This window comes from Podarcis vaucheri, assembly GCF_965113315.1.
Source record: "Podarcis vaucheri genome assembly, chromosome: W".
NCBI lineage: Eukaryota > Metazoa > Chordata > Lepidosauria > Squamata > Lacertidae > Podarcis > Podarcis vaucheri.
The window spans coordinates 28,290,273-28,313,833 of NC_138757.1; the positions used below are offsets into that span (position 1 = coordinate 28,290,273).

The 23,561-nt window shown below is 45.4% G+C and overlaps 1 protein-coding gene across 1 annotated transcript in view; it reads right to left on the reverse strand.

The window, feature by feature from the left end:
- Positions 1-253: 253 nt before the first annotated feature.
- Positions 254-23,561, reverse strand: part of LOC309523368 (steroidogenic factor 1-like) — a gene marked incomplete at its 3' end in the record, with an annotated part of 55,928 nt that continues 32,620 nt past the window's right edge. Inside the window, exons 4-6 of the mRNA XM_082207144.1 lie at positions 11,181-11,300; positions 10,218-10,365; positions 254-501 (exon numbers count right to left, since the gene is read on the reverse strand). Of these exons, the coding sequence (XP_082063270.1) occupies positions 254-501; positions 10,218-10,365; positions 11,181-11,300 (516 nt within the window). The remainder of the gene's footprint in view (positions 502-10,217; positions 10,366-11,180; positions 11,301-23,561) is intronic.

The window sequence follows — 23,561 nt, forward strand, 5'->3', positions numbered from 1 at the left end:
AAGGGTTGGGGTTTGCACCCGCAGCTGCCTGGTGGGGAAACCAGGTGACCTGGAGCTTCTCAATGGCATGTATGAAAGTCAGAACTGGGAGAGGTTGCCTGTGGGGAGGGGATGACAAGACATTCACCCTTCCCTGTCACCCTACACCCCCCCCAATCCCGGGGCCTGACCTATCTGCCACCACCCTTGCACCTCTGCTGCCATGAGTCTCTTCCCCAGACGAAGGGGGGACAGAGAGCCTTGCTTTGCGCTCTCAAGTCCGCTTGGCGTGGAGCATTTGAATCAGGAGGCTGTTGCAGGGCACGTCCCCGCTCAGGTGCTTGTGGTACAGGTACTCCTCCACTTGCATGCTTAGGGACCGGACGTCGGCCAGCTGCATCAGAAGCTGGCGGAACCTGTCTGTGGCGTGTGGGTAGTTGCAGAGGGTGTACTCCATCAGGGCTGCGTTGGCCTTTTCCTGGGCTTCCTTCACCACACTTGAATTCTCCACGAATTTCACATCTGCAGCAGGGGGGAGGGGAAATAAGGGGGGGATGCATTGAATGGGGTAACCTCTCTTGAATGGAGGGACTTCCTCCTGGGCACACAGGCCGCAAACATGGAAGGTGTCGCTTGCAAAGCTCGCACAAGCCATCGGCTGATATCTGCAAAACGGCTGAGGTTGATGGAGAGGCTCCTCTGTGAGGAGAGCCTGCAGCGGTCGGGGCTTTTTAGTGTAGAGAAAAGGGGACCGGAGGCGACCTGACGGAAGCATAAACAATTGCATGTGGTGTGGAGAAAGCAGAGTTTTCCCCCTCCCTCTCGCATGATGACACCAGAACTCGTGGGCATCCAATGAGGCTGAATGTTGGAAGATTCAGGACAGAGAAAAGGAAGTACTTCTTCAAGCAGCGCAACATTAAACTATGGAACTCCCTCCCACAGCAGGCAATGATGGTCACCAATTTGGAGAGCCTTGATGGAGGTTTGGACAAATCCATGGAGGAGGAGGAGACGAGCCACAATTACTGCGCTCTGCCTCCATGGTCAGAGGCAGCGAGGCTTCTGAATACCAGATGCAGGAAACCACAGGAGGGGAGATCTGCTCTTGTGCAAGGATCCTGCTTGCTGGTTTCCCACAAGCATCTAGTCAGCCACTGTGAGAACAGGACTAGATAGCACATTGGCCTGATCCAGCTAATGGCTCTTCCTACCTTCATAAGCTTCATCTGGCCATCTGCCTGGATGAACAGGGTCTGACCTTGCCAGCCTTATGCTTTGCAGATGAGCATCAGGCTGGTAAAGGCTATGCAAGATAAATAAACCATATCTGACAAGCGATCTTCTTCTTACTTTCTGATGTTCCCTAAACAAACCTTCACTTCAAAGCCACTCTGTTGTGTTCCTCTCTAAACACCAGCTGGAGGGATTGGGGCTTAATCTGTTTGGCCTTCCCAGGTGAAAATAGGGCTCAGCTGACATGGGAACCATGATCCAAGGTGCCTCAAGCAGCTCAGCCAGAGAACAAGGGGTAGGAGGATGAGAGAGACGGGTGTGAAGGTGCAGTGATAAGCACATCCCTCTTAAGCTGTCACCCACCTGCCTGAAAATGTGCCTGCTCTATGCACACTGCTCTTGAAAACTCGGCAAAAGCTGTCCCGGCAGAAGCGTTCTCAGTTTAAAAAAACAGCATGAGAGAAGTAATTGGGCAACTTATAAAGACTTATTGGAAGAAAAAGAAAATAAGCTAAAATTAAAGAAATTTTAAGCAATTCGGACACATTTGACTGATTGGTTGCAGTATTTTCAGTTAAATGAAACATTCCAAAAGGACAAACAGAAAGGCTTTTCCACAGAAATTTCAAGATTTCCACGTACCTACGGGACCGCCTCTCCTGGTATGCACCATGGAGGACCTTAAGGTCCACAAATGACAACATTTTGCTGGTCCCAAGTCGCAAGGTGGTTAGATTGGTCTCAACTAGGGCCAGGGCCTTTTCAGTACTGGCCCCGACTTGGTGGAACGCTCTGTCACAAGAAACTAGGGCCCTGCGGGACTTGACATCTTTCCGTAGGGTCTACAAGACAGAGTTGTTTTGCCTGGCCTTTGGTTTGGTCTCAGTCTGACCCTTACGTTTCCCTCCCCTTACGGTTTTGATCTATGGGCTACTTTTAAAATGAGGCTGCATTTTAAATTGCATTTTAACCTGCATTTTAAATTGGTCGGTCTCCCCCATTATGTTTTTATTGTAATTTTACTGGTGTTAGCTGCCCTGAGCCCGGCTCTGGCCAGGGAGGGTGGGGTACAAATTATTATTATTATTATTATTACTGTTTAATAAACACACACACACAAACGCTCGCTAACGTGTACAGGTGCCTCCTTGACTGGGAGGTCAGGGAGGAAGAAGTAAAATCTGTCATGGTACAATGGGCCAGAGATTTTGGGCACAACATCCAGATGGAATCATGGGAGAGGTTGTGGAAGGAGGACCTAAAATTCGCAGTGTGCTACGATTTGAAAGAGAATTTCATGAAGATGCTCTACAGATGGTACTTAACACCTGTAAAACTGGCCAAAATGTATAAATCTAGATCAAACATCTGTTGGAGATGCAAGGAGGCAGAAGGCACCATGATCCACGTGTGGTGGAATGGCAAAAAAATCAGGGAATTTTGGGAAACAATCTACAATGAACTTAAAAAATTGTTTCAATGTTCCTTCCCAAAGAGGCCCGAAGCCTTCTTGCTAGACATAATGAGCAATGAAATCCCTAAACAGGTAAGGAAAATCTTTATGTATGCGGTAACAGCAGCTAGGATACTAATTGCTAAGGTATGGAAAGGAAATTCTATTTCCTCAAAATTAGACTGGCAAAATAAAATGCTAGAATATGCAGAACTAGCAAGATTCTGAGACCATACAGATCAAGTATTTAATAAAGAGTGGAATATCTACATAGAATATTTAAACAAACATTGTAATAGCATAAATTCTTTGGCAGGCCTGGATTGATTTCTGCACGAATTAAGAAATCATTACAGAATTAAAATAACAGAAGAATTTAGGAGAGAAAAAGTTAAGTGCGCAGCATAATGAAATTTAGGAACCACAGTGGGTGGACCGGAAGTTACGTTAGAATTAGCGATGGATGAACTTAATAATTTCTTTTTCGGTATGTACGTATGGTGTAGGGAGTGTTAATTACTGGATTGCCCTTTGTGGCTTGATGCATCTTGTTTTGTTTTGTATTTGTTTTGTAATGTTATGTTTTTAAAATTAATAAAGCATGGGGGGATTTTTTTAAAAAGGATCAGTACTGTCTACACGTACTGGCAGCCATGGCTCTCCATGGCAAGAGATATTTAGCCCCCTCCCAGGCCTACCTACCTGGAGATGCTGCTGAGGACTGAACCCAGGACCTCCTGCACGCAAAGCAGAAGCTCTTCCACTGAGCTATTGCCCTCCCCCGGGAGCCTTTTTGCAAATCTGCTTTTCCTCAAGATCCCTTCCTAGAACCTTCTCTGGAGAAGTGGCTGTTAGAATTCCTGATCTATGATTGCAGTCATGGGATTGTTTATCACATGACGGTATATGTTTTGACTCCACAGAGTGGGAAGTGACGGCGGCAGGATGTTTGTGTCACTGTGTTCCATGAAGTGGGACTATTGTCCTTTGTTCTTTTTCTTTGCTGTCTGATGCTAGAGAGGGAGGGAGCCATGTTGCAGTGCTGCGTGTGTGTTTATACTGTATGTAAATAAAGTACAGTGGTACCTCGGGTTACATACGCTTCAGGTTGCATACTCCGCTAACCCAGAAATAGTACCTCGGGTTAAGAACTTTGCTTCAGGATGAGAACAGAAATCGTGCTCTGGCAGCGCGGCAGCAGCAGGAGGCCCCATTAGCTAAAGTGGTGCTTCAGGTTAAGAACAGTTCCAGGTTAAGAACGGACCTCCAGAACAAATTAATTACTTAACCCGAGGTACCACTGTAGATTAGCCAAAATGCTGAGTTGCTGAGGTCTGTTACGCAATGCTGCGAAGACTCTGCGGATCCCTAAGTGTGCCGATGTCGGTTGGCATCGGTCGCTGTGATGGTCGGGCTGAAGAAAGCTTATGAAGCTCCCGAACAAAAGACCAGGAGGGGAAGGACATGCCAGTCAGGCATGTGTCTCTGCCAGGGTCCTACTCGAGTGTAGGCTGAACTCCTGACAGTGGCAAGCTCTCATTTTGTAGACTCTCAAGGCATCCAGCAGCAATGTTGGAGATGGGGGAACCATGAGGGGCAGCCCTCCTTCAGGGCCCAGATTCGCTGTCAAAAGGCCCTCAAGTGTCCGCCAATGTCTCAAGAGACATCTCCTTCCCCCAGGGGTCTTGCAGACAACTGTGGACAGCCTGGCTTCAGTGGCACCTCACCCTAAGGCTTGCACACAGTTCCCAGGGGATACAACCGAGCCTAACCACCTGTAACTGAAAACAACAACAACATATTGCTTCCTGCTGCATCCCACCTGGGTAGAATTTTAGGCTGCAGGGTCCTTGGGGCAGGGACCTGCCCTTGTGTCCTCTGTAAAGCAGTTCTGGAAGGCCTGGTGCCCTCCAAACATTGCTGGACACACCGCTCCCATAGTCCCTGACCAGGCTGGCCACGGCTGATGGCAGTTAGAGGACTGCATGGCTCCCATCCCTATAAAAACACTCAGGACATGCTTCTCTCAGCCGTGCCAAGTTCTGGATCCAGCCCAACTAAAGGCCAACAAGGCCTTCCCAAAAGGTTGTAGTCCAATGACATTTGGGGACCCACAGGTGGAGAACCAGCTGGAAAGTGCAGGAGGGGAGAGGGCACTCTCTGGCGCTTGGGCCCTGCTTGCGGGTTTCCCATAATGGGCATCTCACTGGCCACTGCGAGAACAGAACGCAGGGCGGGGAGGGCCACTGGTCCCATCCTGCCTCAGGGCTCTTTTGACATTCCCCTGACCTGGGCCTTGTGCTTAGCAGTTGAAGTGCTGACTGCCCCCTTTCATTTCTGAGTCACTGCTGGGATAATCAGGCACGCAATTATGGAATCTCTTCATCTGCATACCATTACAGTCATACCTCTTGTTACATTCGGTTTAGGTTACGTTCTTTCAGGATACGTACCGCGGCGACCAGGAAATAATGGAATGGGTTACTTCCGCGTTTTGCCGCTCGCGCATGCGCACTCAAAATGATGCCACGCGCATACGCAGATGTGGCGACCTGTACACGCGCAGACACAGGTTGTATTCTGCTCAGGTTGTGAACGGGGCTCCGGAACGGATCCCATTTGCAACCAGAGGTACCACTGTATTGTGATTTTCATTTTCAGGAGAAAGGGGGGGGGGGGACACGCAGTCCTCACACTCACACACCCTAGAAGTTACGCTGCTAAAGCCTTCTCTTCCCTACCACTGCCCCCCCCCCCCACACACACACTTTGAGTTGGCACAAAAATAGAGGGTTCGTCTTGATCAACTCACCTGGTTTGGAGAAGAAACCCTATTCACGATTTAATTGAATATTTGAATAATCTTTTCATTCCTGTAAGGCATAAAAAATGTTGTCCAAATAACATTGACGCACTCCACTGAGAGAGAGCGGCCACAAAGACTCCGTCCTGCGACAAAAGCCGCCTCACACACAGGCAGAGCTGCCGGGACCATTTCTATGCCCTTAAGAGTTCTTTGCATTCAGTGCCACTTTTGTCTGCTGGAGGCGTCAGATAAATTGCAATCGCTTAAGGGAATGCAGGCGCACAAAAGCCGCTCTTGCTCCATGTTAAATAGTGGGGGAGATGGATGAAGGACACAGTTCTGTTAGATTCTCAGCTCTTTATTACAGCAGTTAGAACTGCTCCTGGAGTCAGACTGACTGCAGCCTAGCTGGCTGCTTTATATAATACTAAGTAACTTGTAACAGTAACAACTCCCAACTAGCTAACCAGTCAGTGAGCGACAGTCCTCAGTCCTTCATTTGCATACTGGTGGCCCTGAGTGAGAACTGCAGCTGATCTTAATACAGTCATACCTCGGGTGTGTTTTTTGGGGGTTGCGGACCGCCGAAACCCGGAAGTACCGGAACGGGTTACTTCCGGGTTTCGCCGCTCATGCATGCAGAGACGCTCAAAATGACGTCACGTGCATGCGCAGAAGCGGCGAATTGCGACCCACGCGTGTGCAGACACGCAGACGCAGGTTGCGTTCTGCTCATGTTGCGAACGGGGCTCCGGAATGGATCTTGTTCGCAACCAGAGGTACCACTGTACAGTCATACCTCGGGTTACAGACACTTCAGGTTGTGTTTTTTTGGGTTGCAGGCGACCAAAACCTGGAAGCACCGGAATGGGTTACTTCCGGCTTTCGGCAGTCGCGCATGAATCGCAACCTGTGCGTGTGCAGACGTGCCGGTGCGGGTTGCGGACATGCCTCCCGCACGGATCATGTTCGCAACCCGAGCGTCCACTGTACATAACACTTCGCATCCCCTCGAGTGGCTGGCTGGAGAATGGAAGTCAGGCCGGCACGTGTGGAGGGGGGGTGTTGATCCATTAAGCTTCTATTAAGCCCTTCTGGAGAACAAAGCTAACCTGTGCCGCTCCTCATAAATATTGCTGTTCAAAGGAGCCCTAATTTTAATTAAACCTCTTTTACCTGCTCATGAGAAAAATCTATTTAGACTCAAATGGCGCCCTTTCCTCCCCCTCTCGCACACCTGTGTTTGTGTGTGTGTGTGTGTGTGTGTGTGCACAAGTGCAGCTTGTGAGCTGGAGGGAGAAAGAGAGAGAGAGAAGACGACATTCTTTTCTTCAGGGCAAATACAGCCGGCATATATAAGCGAGGAGGTGGCAGCTCCCGTACAGCCGAGCCTGCAGAGGGCACATGGCTTGCAGCATAATCGGCACCACGCTCAGAGAGGGAAGTTGGGCACGGGGCATGGGCAGAGGGCAACCTTTTGTTACTGATTTTCTTCGGTGAAGGAGAAAAGCTTCCACACCGGCAGGTGGAAGTTTTAACGCAATGCGCAAAAAGGGAAGGGAAGGCATCATGGAGGCGGGGGGGTGGGTCCTTTGCCGCAAAGCCAAAGAGAAACACCAGTTGCTGAAAAACCACACAAGAAGAGAGTGCACTGGCACTCAGGTCCTGCCTATGGGCTGCCCGTTGGGGCATCTTTGAGACCAGGGTTCTGGACTCGATGGGCCCCCTTTGGCCTGACCCAAGTGCAGAGCTTGTCTTATATGCTCTGAAGAAGATCATTTGACCCAGAATTCTTCCGGCAGGAGGAAAGGAAGCCCTTCTTCACACAGTGCATGATTAAACTATGGAACACTCTCCCCTAGGAGGCAGTGATGGCCACCAACTTAGATGGCTTTAGAAGAGGATTTGGCAGATTCGTGGAGGAGGAGGAGGAGAGGGCTATCAAAGGCTAGTACAAAAGCTACTACAAAGGTTATCTCCCGCTTGGACTACTGCAATGCGCTCTATGTGGGGCTACCTTTGAAAGTGACCCAGAAACTACAACTAATCCAGAATGCAGCAGCCAGACTGGAGACTGGGAGCGGCCGCCGAGACCACATAACACCAGTCCTGAAAGACCTAGATTGGCTCCCAGTACGTTTCCGAGCACAATTCAAAGTGTTGGTGCTGACCTTGAAAGCCCTAAACGGCCTCGGTTCAGGATATCTGAAGGAGCGTCTCCACCCCCATCGTTCTGCCCGGACACTGAGGTCCAGCGCCGAGGGCCTTCTGGCGGTTCCCTCACTGTGAGAAGCCAAGTTACAGGGAACCAGGCAGAGGGCCTTCTCGGTAGTGGCACCCACCCTGTGGGACGCCCTCTCACCAGGTGTCAAAGAGAACAACAACTAGCAGACTTTTAGAAGACATCTGAAGACAGCCCTGTTTAGGGAAGCTTTTAATGTTTGATGCATTACTGTATTTTAATATTTTGTTGGAAGCCGCCCAGAGTGGCTGGAGAAGCCCAGCCAGATGGGCGGGGTATAAATAATAAATGATGATGATGATGATTAGTCACAATGGTTATGCTCCGCTTCCACTGTCAGAAGCAGAGGTGCCTCTGCATTCCAGTTGTATGGAGAGAACCCTGTTTGCTGCCTTTGCTCAGTTCCCGAGCTTGAAACCTTGCTCTCTTTGGGAATGGGGACGGCTGCAGTTCCTGTTGCTTTGCACCATGTGGCTAAGGGACAAGGCAGGGAATTGGTGGTATTTAGAATCTTTTGAGTGTGTTAAATCTGAAGCAGCCAAACCTGCAACGTTCTTTTGTCTGTTTATGGAGCTCATGCTTTGAGTTCAAGATCAAGGAGCTAAAAGAGCTGTGTGTGTCTATACCAGTTCTTAATTTCCATTATTGCTCAAGTTGCAACCTTTAGCTAGCTGTTCTGACTTCCATACCCTAGTCTCTTGACCACTACAGGAAGCGTCCCTAGAGGGATGCCATACAGAATGTACCATGGAACCGTTTCACAGCTGTGCCACTCTGCAGCTGGGTCATAACTGGCTGATGGGAGGCAGGTCCATAGCTAGGGGGTAGTGAGGTGGCCCCCCGCCAGGGGTGCAGGTGATGGGGGGGGCTGCAAAATTGGCTAAAAATATGTCCATAAATATAAATATTGATTATTGCCTCATAAGAATAGAGAGTGAATTGAATTGGGGGGGGGGAGAGAGGTGGAAAGAAGACCTAATTTGTCCATGGCTAGGGGGCACAATCTGGACGGTTCTGCCAGGGGCGCAAGATCACCTAGCTATAGCTCTGGCAGGAGGGAAGAGTGTTCATGTGCTCAAGCCCTGCTTGTGGGTTTTCCACAGGGGCACCTGGCTGGCCAATGTGGGAACAGGAGGCTGGACTAGGTGGGCCACCGGCCTCATCCAGCCTCACGGCTCGATTTATAAAGAGGCTTGATTTGCATTCAGGTTGCACAATTCAGGTACAGAATCCTGGGCAGGTTAGGCATGAAATGGGCAAACACAGCATTTGCCAAAAGGAGGAAACTTTTCTGAACCTTTTTTCTCAAAGGAGCCTGGACAACAGTTTTGGCAAACGTCAGGAAGGATACTGCTGCTGGTGTCATTTTCCTCAGAGAACTGCAGCGCTGAGCACTTCCACAGAACAGGCAGAAGCTCTGCATTTCAGTTGCTGGGTTCAGTTGCCAAATGGCATTCTATGGGTAGAGGCTGAGATAAAACCGCAAGCCTGAGACCCCAAAGAGCAGCAGCTGCTGCCAGTCAGTGTAGGCAACGCTGGGCCGGACAGACCAAGAGCCTGAGACTTCAGCACTAACAAAGCAGCTTCCCAGTGCAGAAAAGGTCACTGCTTGACCCCTGCCGCCCCAGGGCTGGTGTGCAACCTTGCAGGCCTAGCAGATGCAGCCAATACCACCCTCAACCACTGCTGGTGCAACTATTTGTAGGAGAAGTTGTGGGGGGTGAGGTGTCGCTCATACCCACACAGACGGCCCTGCTCCACTGCCATGCGCAGGAGGGGAGGAGGCAAGGCTGTCTGAACTGGTGCAAATCAACTTCTGAGCAGAAAGAAGGGGTCTTTGGGGGCAGGGATTAGAAGCAGGTACCAGACAAGCCAAACCTGGCTCCTCTGCAGACTGCACTCCCACATTTCCCTGCATATATTGTGTCAAGGTCAGATGTTGTGCACAGTTCTTCTGGGCAATAGGCAGGGCTGGAATCTCCTGCAATCTCCAGTGTGGCTGACCACATCCGAGGCTGTCCTTGAATTCCTCTGGACACAAACAGATGAACAGGAACTGCCCCTCACCCCCTCAGCTCTCAACAACATGCTCAAGGAGACCACCAACATCCATGTTTTGGAAAGGGCTGTCCAGCAATGTTCCAGATTACCAGCTGCTGGAAGCCGCAAGGGGGGGGGGCTCATTGCTTATGTCCTGCTTGCCTGGGCGGCTGGTTAGCCACTATGAGAACAAGAGGCTGGAATAGATGGACCTGGTCCAGCAGCCAGGCTCTTATCACATCCTTCTGGCAGTAGGGAGAAGGCAAAGACAATGGAGGCTCTGCTTCCAGCCCCACCCGCCAGGCAGATGAACCTATAAGCAAAGCAAGTCTCCTCCAAACACCTCAAGTGGTTGAGATCTCAGGGTGGGGGGGGGGGCTGAAGCACAAAGCTCTCCATGGCAGCCCCTGTTTGCTCTTCCCAGGTGTCTCGCTGCCCCATCCACACCCCTTGGCACTTACCAAGGCTGAAGAGGATGAGGAACTTCAAGCAGACAAACTCCTGCCTGTCCACCTGGAGAGAATGGAAGTGAAGCACCAGTTCCTGCGCTCTCAGCACCAAGTTGTTCAGGATGGATCCCGCCTGCATGGCAACGGTCGACATGTCCACCTGGAAGAAAGGGGAGGTGGGCAGGGCTCAGGACCCCCCAAGAAGTACCATCTTGTCAGGGGAACAAGGAGGTTCAAGAGCTGGGCGGTGGGGGACAACCTCCATCAGAAAGACTTTTGAGCAATCAGCTGTTAAGGCTTTAAAGCAGTTAATGGACTCAGTTGTTGCCTAAATTACAATAAATATGGTTATATCTGGGTGCTGGCTTTACACAGAAGGATAAGCAATAACGACCAAAGTCTAACTAGCCAGGAATCCAATGCAGGCTGACTCACAAGTGATGTCCCTTAGCATCCCATAGGGCTTCCTCCCAAGTAAGTGTGCAGAGAACTGCAACCCAAAGTCTAAATATGTGCAATGGAGTACTTGCAGATTCTCTTCCCCCACCCCCATGTTTACTCCAGCCTCTATCTCCCTCTCCCGTGGGGCAGGGGACCTGTGTCCTCTTACACTTTGTACATTCCTGGCAAATCATCATTCTTATATACCCACAGCAATAACAGCGCTCCATGTGTGCTGTTGTTTATGTAGCCAAAACTGTCCCACCCATGCTAGGTGGTGGTGGTGGGATTTTGGGCGGAAGAATGTAGAGGGAACGCCCACACACACTCCCCCCAAAATCAGAAGCCCAGTGGGCAAAGAAGGCTGACCAACCTTTGGGGGTGTGGGAGATGAGACAAGGGGGGTGGGCATGGGGAAAGGAAAGGAAGTGGCCAGAATCCTGAGCCGCAGCAGTGGCACTTCATGCTACAACATTTTGCAGCAGTATTTCTGAAAATGGCCATTGTGGAACCTGCAAACACTAGTGCTTTTACCTCCTGGCCTGTCACCAGCAGGATGCTGTGCTCCTTCCCATAATGCACTTGGCGGAAAATGTGGTCAAAGACCAGCAGCTCGCTCCAGCAGTTCTGCAGCAGCTTCATCTGGTCACCCACCTGGGACGAGGAGGAGGAGGAGAAGGAAAAGAAAATAGCTGAGAAGCTTCCTCCAAAGAGGATTAATAGTTGAGATGATGATAATGATGATGATGATGATGATAATAATAATAATAATAATAATAATAATAATAATAATAATAGCATTTGTATATCATCCTTCATCCAAAAATCTCTTGGCAATTCACAACATAAAAATACAAAATGAGAACACAAAATACATTTAAAATAACCAAACAAATAAACCAATAACCTTCCTCCTACAAACACATTTAAAAGGACATAGAATGCCTGGCTGAAGAAACACATTTTCAGCTGACCCCTAAAGATATATAATGCAGGTGCCAGGTGAGCCTCCCTGGAGAGAGCATCCCACAAATGGGGAGCCACTGCAGAAAAGGCCCCTTCTCATGTTGCCACCTTCTGGACCTCTCAAGGAGGCGGCACATGGAGAAGGGCATCAGAGGATGATCTTGGGGTCCAGGCTAGTTCATATGGGGAGAGGCAGTCCTTGAGGTACTGCAGTCCTGAGCCATTCAGGCTGTAGAGGCCAAAACCAGCACTTTGAATCAGGCTTAGAGACTAACTGGCAGCCAGTGCCATTGGGTCACCCTCAGTGTAACACGCTCAAATTGTCTTGTCCCAGTGAGTGCAACCTGGTCACCAAACTCTGCACTAGCTTAAGTTTCCAAACCATCTTCAGAGGCTGAACTATGCATAGACGACAGAAGTTAGGCTTTCCCTGTCCAGATAAGGACATAGCTGGCCACCAGCCAAAGATGATGGAAGGTACTCCACACCACCAAGGCCACCTTAGCTTCAAGTGACAGCAATGGATCCAGGGCCCCAAGCTACATACCTGCTTCTTCAGAAGGACTGTGACCCCATCAAGAGCAAGAATCTGACCGGAGTTCTCCACTCATGTTCAATCCACTTCCTAGCTTGTTTCCTAAGCTCTGGCGTATACCAGGGAGCCAGGTGGGCTCCATGAAGCAGGAGAAGGAACTCCGGGGCATTTGGTGTCAATGGTCTGAGTCATTTGGATATTCCAGGGCTTTGACAAGTGTGGCATGACCTTCAGCATGCAGAGCAGATGTTCTGCCACTGAGCTAGGGCCCTTTCCAGGTCCAGATCCTGCTAGGTGTTACAGATCAGTTAAACGAGAGGCAACAGGGCTATGCATCTGATGTAAGGACTCTTTTCTCACTTTATATATATATATTTTTAATCATATTTATTAAAGTTTCCAAAATTATAGAAATACAGAAAAGAAAAAAGATAGAATATACTCAAAACCTTACTTTCATTGCCTACTTTCGGGGACTCCCCCCTCCCCCTCCCGACTGTGTTCCCCTTTCATTAATTTGGTTCTACAAGCTCTCACTCCCAATTTAAAACTTAATTTGTTTAACCCATTATCCAATTTAAATTATACAATCTTACCACCATCCCACATCATTAACAGAAAAAGAAAAAAGATTTCCCCCAAGATCCACCCCGGTTTCCTTCCACGAATTCCCTTTTTTTTTTAAACACGTCCAATCAAAATACAATGATATACAAAAGTTATATAAAGAAATAGAAGATAAAAGATATAAAAAGATTCAAGATATGGTTACACAGCCTTTGGATTCCAAATCTCTCCCCCCCTTCCCCGGTTTGAATTCCCCATGTCCATCAGTCTATATGTTATCAGCCTGGAGGTCTCAAGTCCATGGCCAAATTTCTCCCCAATTCCACCTTGCCGGTTTTCTTTTAATTCATTTATTTTAATAATGTTTAGCTTCAAACGTCCAATCTAACAGAGCCCTTTGATTTCCTTGGTCTTTGCCGCTCCTCCCATTGTTCTTTCCGTGTCGTAATCAGTCCTTTGTTCTTTTTATTCCTCACTTTCTCAGGTTTCTTGTCCTGTTCAGCTGCTAAAACGTTCTAATTCAGAAATTTGGTATCTCTACAGAGGTTTGTTGTTCAGGAACAAAAACTTACGTCCAGTCCCTTCCTTTCTTCAATAGAAAATTCTATTGTCTCCTTTAGTGTAAACACCTCTGTAGACAAAATACTATTTCAGTTTTGCAGCTTTCCCAGAAGATAGCAAGTCCTGTACGAATCCAAGAGTATTTTTCCACTTACGACCGTTCTTGTAATGTCCCGAAACCCCTCTAGGGGGATTGTAATAACTTTGTATCCTCTAATCCAAAAGTCAAATTGTTGTTCCTTGTTTTCCAACAGTTTATGTCCATATTGTAGCCAATTGTAACAAAATTAACCAGCAAAGTCCTCATAACAAAGTCCTCTTTATATTCTCCAGCTTTGACAGCTACTTTGACAGCTGTCAAAGTCTCCGTCTCTCTTCACCAGGCTCTGAGAATCGCCCCGGTTCCCAGGGGGGGGGGTTGCATTTTCCTTCTCCCCCTCCACTCTTCTCCTCCAGCACAGTTCTTATAATTTCCCATCGTGGAATTAATAATTTTTATCAAAAATATACTTCTCTTTGTACCTTGGTTACCCAGTCCTTGTTTTAGAATGTTTACAATAGGGGGGGGGGACTGACTTCCTTTTTAGATCACTCCCGCTCGTACCAAATCCGAAAAAAAATCATTTTTTTTCTCCTTTTGAACCCGATTTCCCAGTTACTCACGGGTTGTTGTTAATAGTCCGAATTTCCAATGGAAGAAGTCAGCGCTCTCCGTCGAATGGCATGCGGCTGCGCTCGGCAGGGAAAGCAGAGGACTCAAAGCACCACGCCGCTCCCTGGCACCCGATCCGAAGCCTTTAAAAAGGCTCCTTCACGAGTCGGGAGGGCGCTAGCGGTGCCAGCCGAGTCACCCATGTCCACGGTCTCCGTGCCCGTGGTTTTAAAGGGTCCCCGCGTCGCCGGCGCGGTAGGACCCAGCCCCTGCCGAGCAGACTCCCTCCGTAGCTCGGAGGGAGTCCGCCATTCGGCGATGGCGCCAACCCGGAAGTCCTCTTTTCTCACTTTATAGGCAGGGCCCCAGGACTTCAGCAAGACCTACTGAGGATGCCTGCCTACCATGCACCCTGTAATTCCCCCCAGCCAGACACACTGATGGGTGCCTTGTGGCTGCATACAGCCACTTTTTTAAAAAAAAAATTGTGCACAGCACCTGACCTAACACCATTCTGGGATCTTTTAAAAGCACCTAAGAACCAGAGGTGCTTAGAAGGCTGGTCCCCACAGCCAGGTAAGCCCACCTGGGCCACCAATGGAGAAGGCCACCCACCAGCAAACACATGGGCCCCACTTAAACCTGGAGCCAGTCCTGCCATAACTCCACGGGGCAAATGCAAAGTGTCCTTCAGTGGCTTCTAGGTCAATTATCACCAAGCTGCTACTGTAAAAGGTTAAAGGTGTGCCAGTTGAACATATATTTAAGCCTTAATTGTCACTGTCTAATTCTTTGTTTAAATAATTTTTTATCAAATTTTCCATTTTAACAATCCAATCAAATCACATTAAAGATTCCAAATTATACAAATACATATCATATAGTCCAAATATTCTGCCAAATTATAAATTTTTATTGGGACTTCCCATGCTTCAAGTTGGGGGGGGGGGGCTCTGATCATCTCATATCTCTGCTGCCTTGAGTTTCCAATAGTTCCTTTAAATCTTCCTGTTGTTAAACTTCCTTCTTTCATGGCCTCTGAGTTGTTTCCACAGGCGAGATGAAGTAAGCAATGATGTGTTTCTGTGTGAATTTTGTGTACTTGACTCTCCTATTGTTACAGTATCTCCTCACACGCTGGTGTTTATGCCAAAACAATCCAAAAGTCATTTCACTGCTGGCAGACGCCATCTTCTCTCAGTTCCGATGAAATCAAATCTAGGCATTTGCTCATTAATTTTCCCAGACAGGTTGCATCAAACACTAGCCTTTGCAGGGGAGATTTGCCAAATCGGACTTAAAGTGCAGATATAATAACAAATTAAGAGCTCACCTCCCCCTATGACTATTTATCTCTGCAGCTCGGTCTTATCCCATAATGGCGGATCTCATTTAAATAATGCGTCACATCACTCTTCTCAGAATCCGTCCAAAGTTTTTTTAAGTCTCTCCAGCGGCTAACAAGATCCTGCTTCTTTCTAATATCAATATTTGGAGGGGGTGCTTGGAAACGTACTGGGAGCCGGACTTCCGGTGGAGCGCGGAGCCTGTTGCAGGCGAGGGTTTTTTCTGCGGAGAGAGCCCTAGCTTCTTCGGCCGATTTGGGAGGTTTTGAGGGCGAAAAAAACCTCCTGTCAAGCCTCTGGAGGGTGTCCAGAGGTCCAGGTGCCCAGCAGTGCCAAGGTGCTGTTCGTCTGGTCGCCAGGTAGCCTTTGAATAAAGGTGAAGAGAGCGACGGAACGAGCGGCGGGCAATTGGGCAGCCATTACAGCGGCGAACCAGCGAAGCCCCGAGCCTGCAAGGATTAGCGCCCCGCTCTCGATACAAAGAAACTCGGATACAGAAAGGAGCGCTGAAAACAATGTGAGTGGGGAAAAGATAAGGAAGTATCTGAGTAGAAAGAGAAGAATCCGAGTTTAGCATCGGTTTGACTTCATTGAAAAAAAGACGCAGCGCGGCATGCAGAGCCGAAAGAGAAAGTAAGTTACCGCTAGCGGCTACTGTTTCCGTCTCTCCCGTCTACTCAAAGTTAAAAAGAAACTTTCTCCGAAGGTAAAGGAGAAAGGGAGATAGCTGAGGGAGAGCAGAGAAGTGCCGTGACAGAAGAGAAAACCCAGTCGATACAGCAATTAAGGCAATCGAAATATAAAGAGGACTACTGTTAAGATTTATGTGAAGAGTTTAAGATACTGAGAAGATTTTTCCAACGCTATACTAAGCGGGGGTGGAGCGGAGTTTCAGACGCCATATTAAGTGGCTTTAAAAGACGCAGAGAAAGGGAAGATAAAACACTCTGAAGTACTCTGGGTCGATGTTCTGGGATTCTCTTTTTGTTTACCATCCTTCCTTTTTACCTTAGTTTATAAGACACTGAAAGAGTGAGGAATATAAGGAGGGCAGCTGAAAAAAAAACTAAAAAAAACCTAATTAACTAAGAACCCTCCTCTCAAGCTTGAAAGGGGCTGACTCCCCCCGGTGGTGTAAGTCAAACATTACATCCCAATCCTGGAAAACCTCAGTTGAGGTTCTTTAGGCTCAGTGAAATAAAGAAGATAACTGGACTGCACCCTTTGATCTGTTTAGTATGGACATATTTGATTAAGGATAACTAATATAAATATTGATAATTACACTCAAATTAACATTTAAATTTGGAGTACCTCGGAAGCTATAAGTGGAGTGCCCCCAATACCTTTGTCATCTTCACCTGGATTATATTGGGATGTAGAATTCTACAAATCAAGACTTTGTTTATCAAAGCGTTTGGTTGGATTAGCCCGAATAGGGGCAAGAAGACTACAAACAGGACATCATTAGAATTGATAAACAATTAATTTCCCTCAAATTTCAGGAAGGAGGGACAACATCTAAGCATATTAGGTCAAGACGAACGGTTAAAGAAGTCTGGTTTCGTGGTTTCTTTTTTGCTTTTTGGTCATTTGTTATTATATGCTGTTATTCTATACAAGGTGGTTCATACTATTTTTGGTGGCTAACCCAATAACCTAATTGCAAGTATAGGAATATTTGTATAGGAAGGACAGGATAGATAAAAAATACTCAGTGGAAATACACGATATTTTGAGGCTTAAGACAATGTCGCACACTCAAAAAAAAGGGGTAGAGGGGGGAACCCCAACAGATAGGAGAGCTTCAAAACAAGAAACAGAATTTAGAACAGAAATATTGAGGATGTTTGCAGAAATAAAACAAAACGAAAAAAACTTAGAAACAAAACTGGAACAGGTGGATAATAAAATTGGGAAAATGGACAAAAAGATTGAGGAGACTGTAAGTGAATTGAAAGGACAGATTAAGGAGGTCTCAAAAAGAGTGGATGAGGGATTAAAAAAGACTAAGCAGGAAATGAAAGAAATGAAGCGGGAAGAAGAAAAAATGAGAAATGAGATAGCAGATCTAAATAAAATACAGGAAGAAATAAAAGACTCTATTGCAATGAATGAACTAAAACAGAGAGAAATTAATTTAAGATTGAGGCAAATCCCGGAAGTACAAAATGAAAATATAAAAGAAAGACTAATAAAGGAAATAGTGCAGTGGATGGAGTTGGCGGAAGAAGATGTGGCGAAGACAATACAAAACGCATATAGAATGAAAATAAAATCAAGTAAGGTAAAGAAATTTCCAGGGGACTGTTTAGTTATATTTAAAGACAGAGAGATGAGAAACCTGATTTTGCAAAGGAACAGAGAGAAGAGATTATATATTGATGGAAACTACATAATTATATTTAAAGATATTCCAATAAGGTTGCTGAAACGAAGAGAACCCTATAAACCACTAGTGCAACTGCTTAAGAAGAACAGGATTGATTTTCGATAGGAATTTCCGGAAGGTGTCTCATTCTTCTACCAAGGAGTCAAAAGAAGATTGACTAGCCCCGAGGAAATAGGAAAGTTTACAAGAAGATACAAAGAGCTTCAGCAGGGAGAGGAGGAGCCTAAAGGAGCAGAAGGCGGATTAAGACTGAGGGAGGAACCAGAATTGGGAGAAGAAGAAGAACAGAACGGAGGAGAATTAGAGGGAGACGAAGAGGAGGAAGAAGGAGAAGAGACAGAAAGGATATAGGTTAACACTCAAACTCGATTAGTGGTAAGAAATATGACATTAAAATTATGGAATTGGAATATTAATGGAATGAACGATAAGAAAAAACGGAACGGAATTGAACGTATTCTAAAAAAGAAGAATTTGGACATAATATGCCTTCAAGAAACACACGTGGCCAAGAAACATAGGAAAATTCTTATCAATAAGAGGTTAGGGAATGAATTCATATCCTCGGATAAAGAGAAAAAAAGAGGTGTAGTACTCTATATCAAAAACAATATCGAATCCCACCAACTATTTAAGGATGAGGAAGGAAGAATAATAGCAGTTCGTATTAAATGGCAAGGCGAAACATTGATAATAGTCGGGATTTACGCACCAAATGGAAATAAAACAGAATTTTTTAGATTATTGGAAGAGAAATTATTTGAACACATGGATCAAAAAATTATAATAATGGGAGATATGAATGGGGTGGTCTCAACTGAAATGGACAGATTAAGAAAAACGAAGAAAAAAGAAGGAAAGTTACCTAAGACATTTTTTGGAATGATTAAGAACTGTAATTTAGTAGACATATGGAGATTGAGACACCCTTTGGAGAAACAATTCACATATCATTCAGAACCGAATCAATCAATGTCAAGAATAGACCAAATATGGATATCGAATGAGCTGACACCAAGAATTATAAAAATTGAAATCCAGGCCAAAGTTATTTCTGACCATAACCCAATAGTAATGGAGATGAAGGGAGCTGAAGAACGAACTTTTAGATGGAGACTGAATGATAACCTATGGGATGATCAAAAGTTTGTTGAAAAAATACGGAAGAAACTATTTGAGTATTTTCTGGATAATTTAGATAAAGGGGTGAAAACAAGTGTGGTATGGGACGCGAGTAAGGCAGTAATGAGGGGCCTTTTTATTCAACAAAATGTGTGGAAAAGAAACAACAAAGAAAAAAGAACTAAAGAGATTTTGAGACAGATCATGGACAATGAACAAAAATTGATTAAAAAACCGAACAATGAAAGGATATTGCAGGAAATAAAGTCCCTCCAAACTCAATTCGCAATGTTAATAAATAAGGAGGTTGAGTGGAATATCAAAAGGCTAAGACAGAAAAACTTCGAATTCGCCAATAAGTCAGGAAAATGGCTTGCTTGGCAAGTCAAAAGGAGGAAAGACCAAAACACAATTAATAAAATACAAATAAACGGAGAAGAAACAACTGACCCGAAAGGAATTAGAAGAGGATTCGTGGATTTTTATGAGCAACTATATAGGAATAAAGAAAGGAACAACAAAAGAAAAATAGAAAGATATTTAAAAGAAAAGATGGTGAGGAAGATTTCGATAGATCAAAAAGAAAGGCTAAATGCCCCAATATATAGAGAAGAGGTAGAAGAAGTGATAAAAGAATTGAAAAGAGGGAAAGCTCCGGGCCCAGATGGGTTCACATCGAGTTACTATAAAGAAATGAAAGACACATTGATGACCCCGCTAATCGATGTAATGAATAACATCCTAAAAGAAAGAGACATTCCAAGCACATGGAAGGAAGCATTCATCACAATAATCCCAAAGCAAGATTCGGATCTAACTCAAGTTAAAAATTACAGACCCATTTCCTTATTAAATACGGACTATAAGATCTTTGCCGGAATTCTAGCCAAAAGGTTAAAAAAGATATTAACAAAAATTATACACGAAGACCAAGCGGGCTTTCTACCGGGCAGGCAAATAAAAAACAACACAAGAAGTATAATTAACTTAATAGAGTATTTATCTGATAGATGTGACAAACCAGCCAGCCTAATTTTCGTAGACGCGGAGAAAGCCTTCGATAATGTAGTCTGGGATTTTATGTTGAAAAATTTGGAAATTATGGAGGTGGGCCAAGAGTTTTTGAATGGTATAAAAGCAATTTATACAGAACAGAAGGCGAGACTGATAATAAATAATGTTATTACTGAAGATATAAAAATATCCAAAGGAACAAGACAGGGTTGTCCGCTTTCGCCGTTGCTTTTTATTGTGGTCCTGGAAGTCTTACTAAATGCAATAAGACAAAATAAACAAATTAAAGGGGTAACATTAGGTTCAAATGAGTACAAAGTTAAAGCTTATGCTGATGATGTGGTTTTAACGGTGGAAGAACCTATAGAAAGTATAAGGGAAATTTTGGAGGAGATGGAGAAATTTGGGAAGTTAGCAGGATTTAAATTGAATAAGAGTAAGACAAAAATTATTGTTAAAAATCTAGATCAGGATAAGATTGAATTAGTACAGCAACAAACAGAAATTGAGGTCGTCAAAAAGGTTAAATACCTGGGACTCTGGCTCACCAATAAAAACATTGATTTATACCAAAACAACTACACCCCGGTTTGGAATGGAATTAAAAAAGATCTGGAGGTCTGGGCCAGGATGAAATTATCATTCTGGGGAAGAATATCTATGGTCAAAATGATGGTGCTCCCTAAATTGTTATTTTTATTCCAAACGATACCCATAATAAAAGGTACAAAAAACTTTAAAGAATGGCAAAAGGCGATTTCTAGATACGTCTGGGAAGGAAAGAAGCCCAGAATTAAATTTAAGTTACTAACAGATGCAACAGATGCTTCGCCCTACCAGACATGAGATTGTATTACGAAGCAGCATGTCTGTGTTGGATAAAAGAATGGGTAAAGTTGGAGGATAAAGAATTATTAGACCTGGAAGGGTATAACAACAAATTTGGGTGGCATGCGTACCTGTGGAGGGACAAAAAGAGAGTGCATAAGGGATTTTGTAGCCACATCTTCAAGGGACCACTAATAGAGGTCTGGGACAGATACAAAAATATACTAGAACCGAAAACCCCACATTGGTTATCCCCATTGGAGTTGATAAGTGTAAAGAAAGTCAATATGAGAGAAAAGTGGGGCAAGTATGGAGAAATGGTTACTAATGAAGGAGGGAAGTGGAAAGTAAAACCATACGATCAGGTTAAAATATTCACATATGATTGGCTGCACTATTTTCAGATAAATGAAATATTTAAAAAAGAGGTGAAGGATAGGGGTTACGAGGAAAAGGAATCGACATTTCAGAAAGAGATAATAAACAACGATTATAAAAATCTGTCAAAAATGTACAAAATATTGCTAGAGTGGAATACGAAAGATGAGGAAGTAAAATCAGTGATGGTACAATGGGCAAGGGATTTCGGCTACAACATTCAACCGGAGAATTGGGAAAAATTGTGGAGAGTGAATATAAAATTTACGGCATGTGCGTTACTGAGGGAAAATGTGATGAAGATGCTCTATAGGTGGTATATGACACCCGTAAAACTAGCTAAGATGTATAAGGTAGATAACAAATGCTGGAAATGTAAACAAAAAGAAGGGACGTTCTATCATCTATGGTGGAAGTGCAAGAAAGTTAAAAGCTTCTGGGATGAAATTTATAATGAAATGAAAAAGATGTTAAGTTATACTTTTGTAAAAAAGCCAGAAGCCTTCTTATTAGGTATTGCGGGAAAGGACATCAAAAGAAAGGATTGTAAACTTTTCCAGTATGCGGTAACGGCAGCCAGAATTGTGGTAGCCCAGAAGTGGAAGCAGGAAGAAATCCCAACGGTAGCAGAGTGGAGAATAAAACTGACTGAATATGCCGAGTTGGACAAATTAACAGGGAAAATCAGATATATTAAGGATCAAAAGTTTGTTGAGGACTGGGGGAAATTTGTGGGCTATCTGGAGAATAAATGTTTTGTAAATACAACGCTAGTGGGATTTAAAGAGGCACTGTAAAGAACCAATAAGTATTGCTCAATAGAAATAATGTACGAAGGGAGGAAAGAACGGCAATATGAAAGAACGGAATGTGTTATAAAGAAACAAATACGAATGAATGTCAATGACGTTGAAGGAAGTTCAAAATGTATGAGATGTACTAAATACGGATATAATGTATAAATAATGGGAAATTAATAAAATTTTAAAATGCAAAAAAAATTTAATCAATATTTGGAGGGACTTTTATCTTCTTCCAAGCAATTCAACAAACAAAAGCTTTAATTATATAGTATTGTTATTTCCACACAGTTTATATTTTCCAATCTCACTTGCTGTAAATAATGTAAACAGTTCTTGGGGGGGGGGGGATTTGTCAGGTATTGTAATAAATCATAGTAAAAAAAGGCTTTACCCACCCTCCTTTTCCATTCTGTTCCAACATACCAACTTAGATGTTATTCTTAGGTGTTATTCTTTCTTCCTCTCTGTCACTCTTGGCACCCCAGTGGCTGGCTTAATTGGCAGATTAATTTCCCCCTCCTCACTTGAAGCATGTCCAAAATTTAAATCCAATTTTTCATCTTAAGAAATGGAACTTGGTGCGCTCGCGGGGACAGCGTCCAGGAGATCCGAAAACTTAAATCCAATTTTTCATCTTAAGAAATGGGACTTGGTGCGCTCGCGGGGACAGCGTCCAGGAGATCCGAAAACTTAAATCCAATTTTTCATCTTAAGAAATGGGACTTGGTGCGCTCGCACCGAACTCCCTTGGGGGCTTTCCATCCAGTGCCCCCACCCCCTCCTTCTTTACGAACTTGGGGGTAGTTTATTGGGCATCCGCAGATGAGACTGCATCTTCCCTTACACCAGGAAGAATTGGGGAGGCTGATTACTCCCATCTCAGCCTCTAATTACCTCGTGGGAGCTGGAGCGATGGTATTGTCAGCCATCTTCCGTGGCGCCTCAAGCGGAAGTGTCACTGACTAATTCTTGCATCTCCTTGCCATTCCGCTCCCACCATACCGTTTCCCCCAACTAAGATTTCAATTCAGGCATCTGGCAGAGTGAGCTGGAGTCGCAGCAATAAATTTCTTGGCCTTTAAGGTTCCCTTGGAAGGAAGGCAGGAAAGAAGGAGGGAAGTGCAATGAATTGTTTCAGCCTCCCTACCTCCTCCTCGAGCTCCAGGGACAGTTTGTGGGGGTAGCTCAGCAAGGCTGGCTTTGGAGACCCCACCACCCAGCTGCAAAGCAAACGCAGCCCACAGCGGGAGAGCAACAATGGCTGCTTGGCTCATCTGCACTCTTATCTGAGTCCCTTCCTGGGCCAAGCATCTCGCCCAGTTCTCAACACAGTGTCTTGCTGGGCACATCCCCCGTCCAACATCCTTGAGGGAGGGAGGGAAAACCACCCCGTTGTTTGCACACACAAAGGCCAGCGTCTCTCAGGAAGCTGCTGTCGATACATTTTGCCCTCCAAGACACAGTACGTGCACCTCCAGCAGCCGTGGCTCTCCAGGGTCTCAGGAAGGGGGTGACCCCAGCCCTACCTCAAGATGAGGCCATTGGGGATTGAACCAGAGAACTTCTGCATGCAAAGCAGGTGCTCTACCCCCGGAGCTGTGGCACTTCCTCTGTCAAGACTTGCAAGATGTGCTTTGAATACATGAAACTCCCCAAAAAACACTTTGGGGCCTCTCCAAACCAGGGACGGACGGACACACACACACACACACACACACACACACACACACACTGTCAGGCGTCTTCTGCAA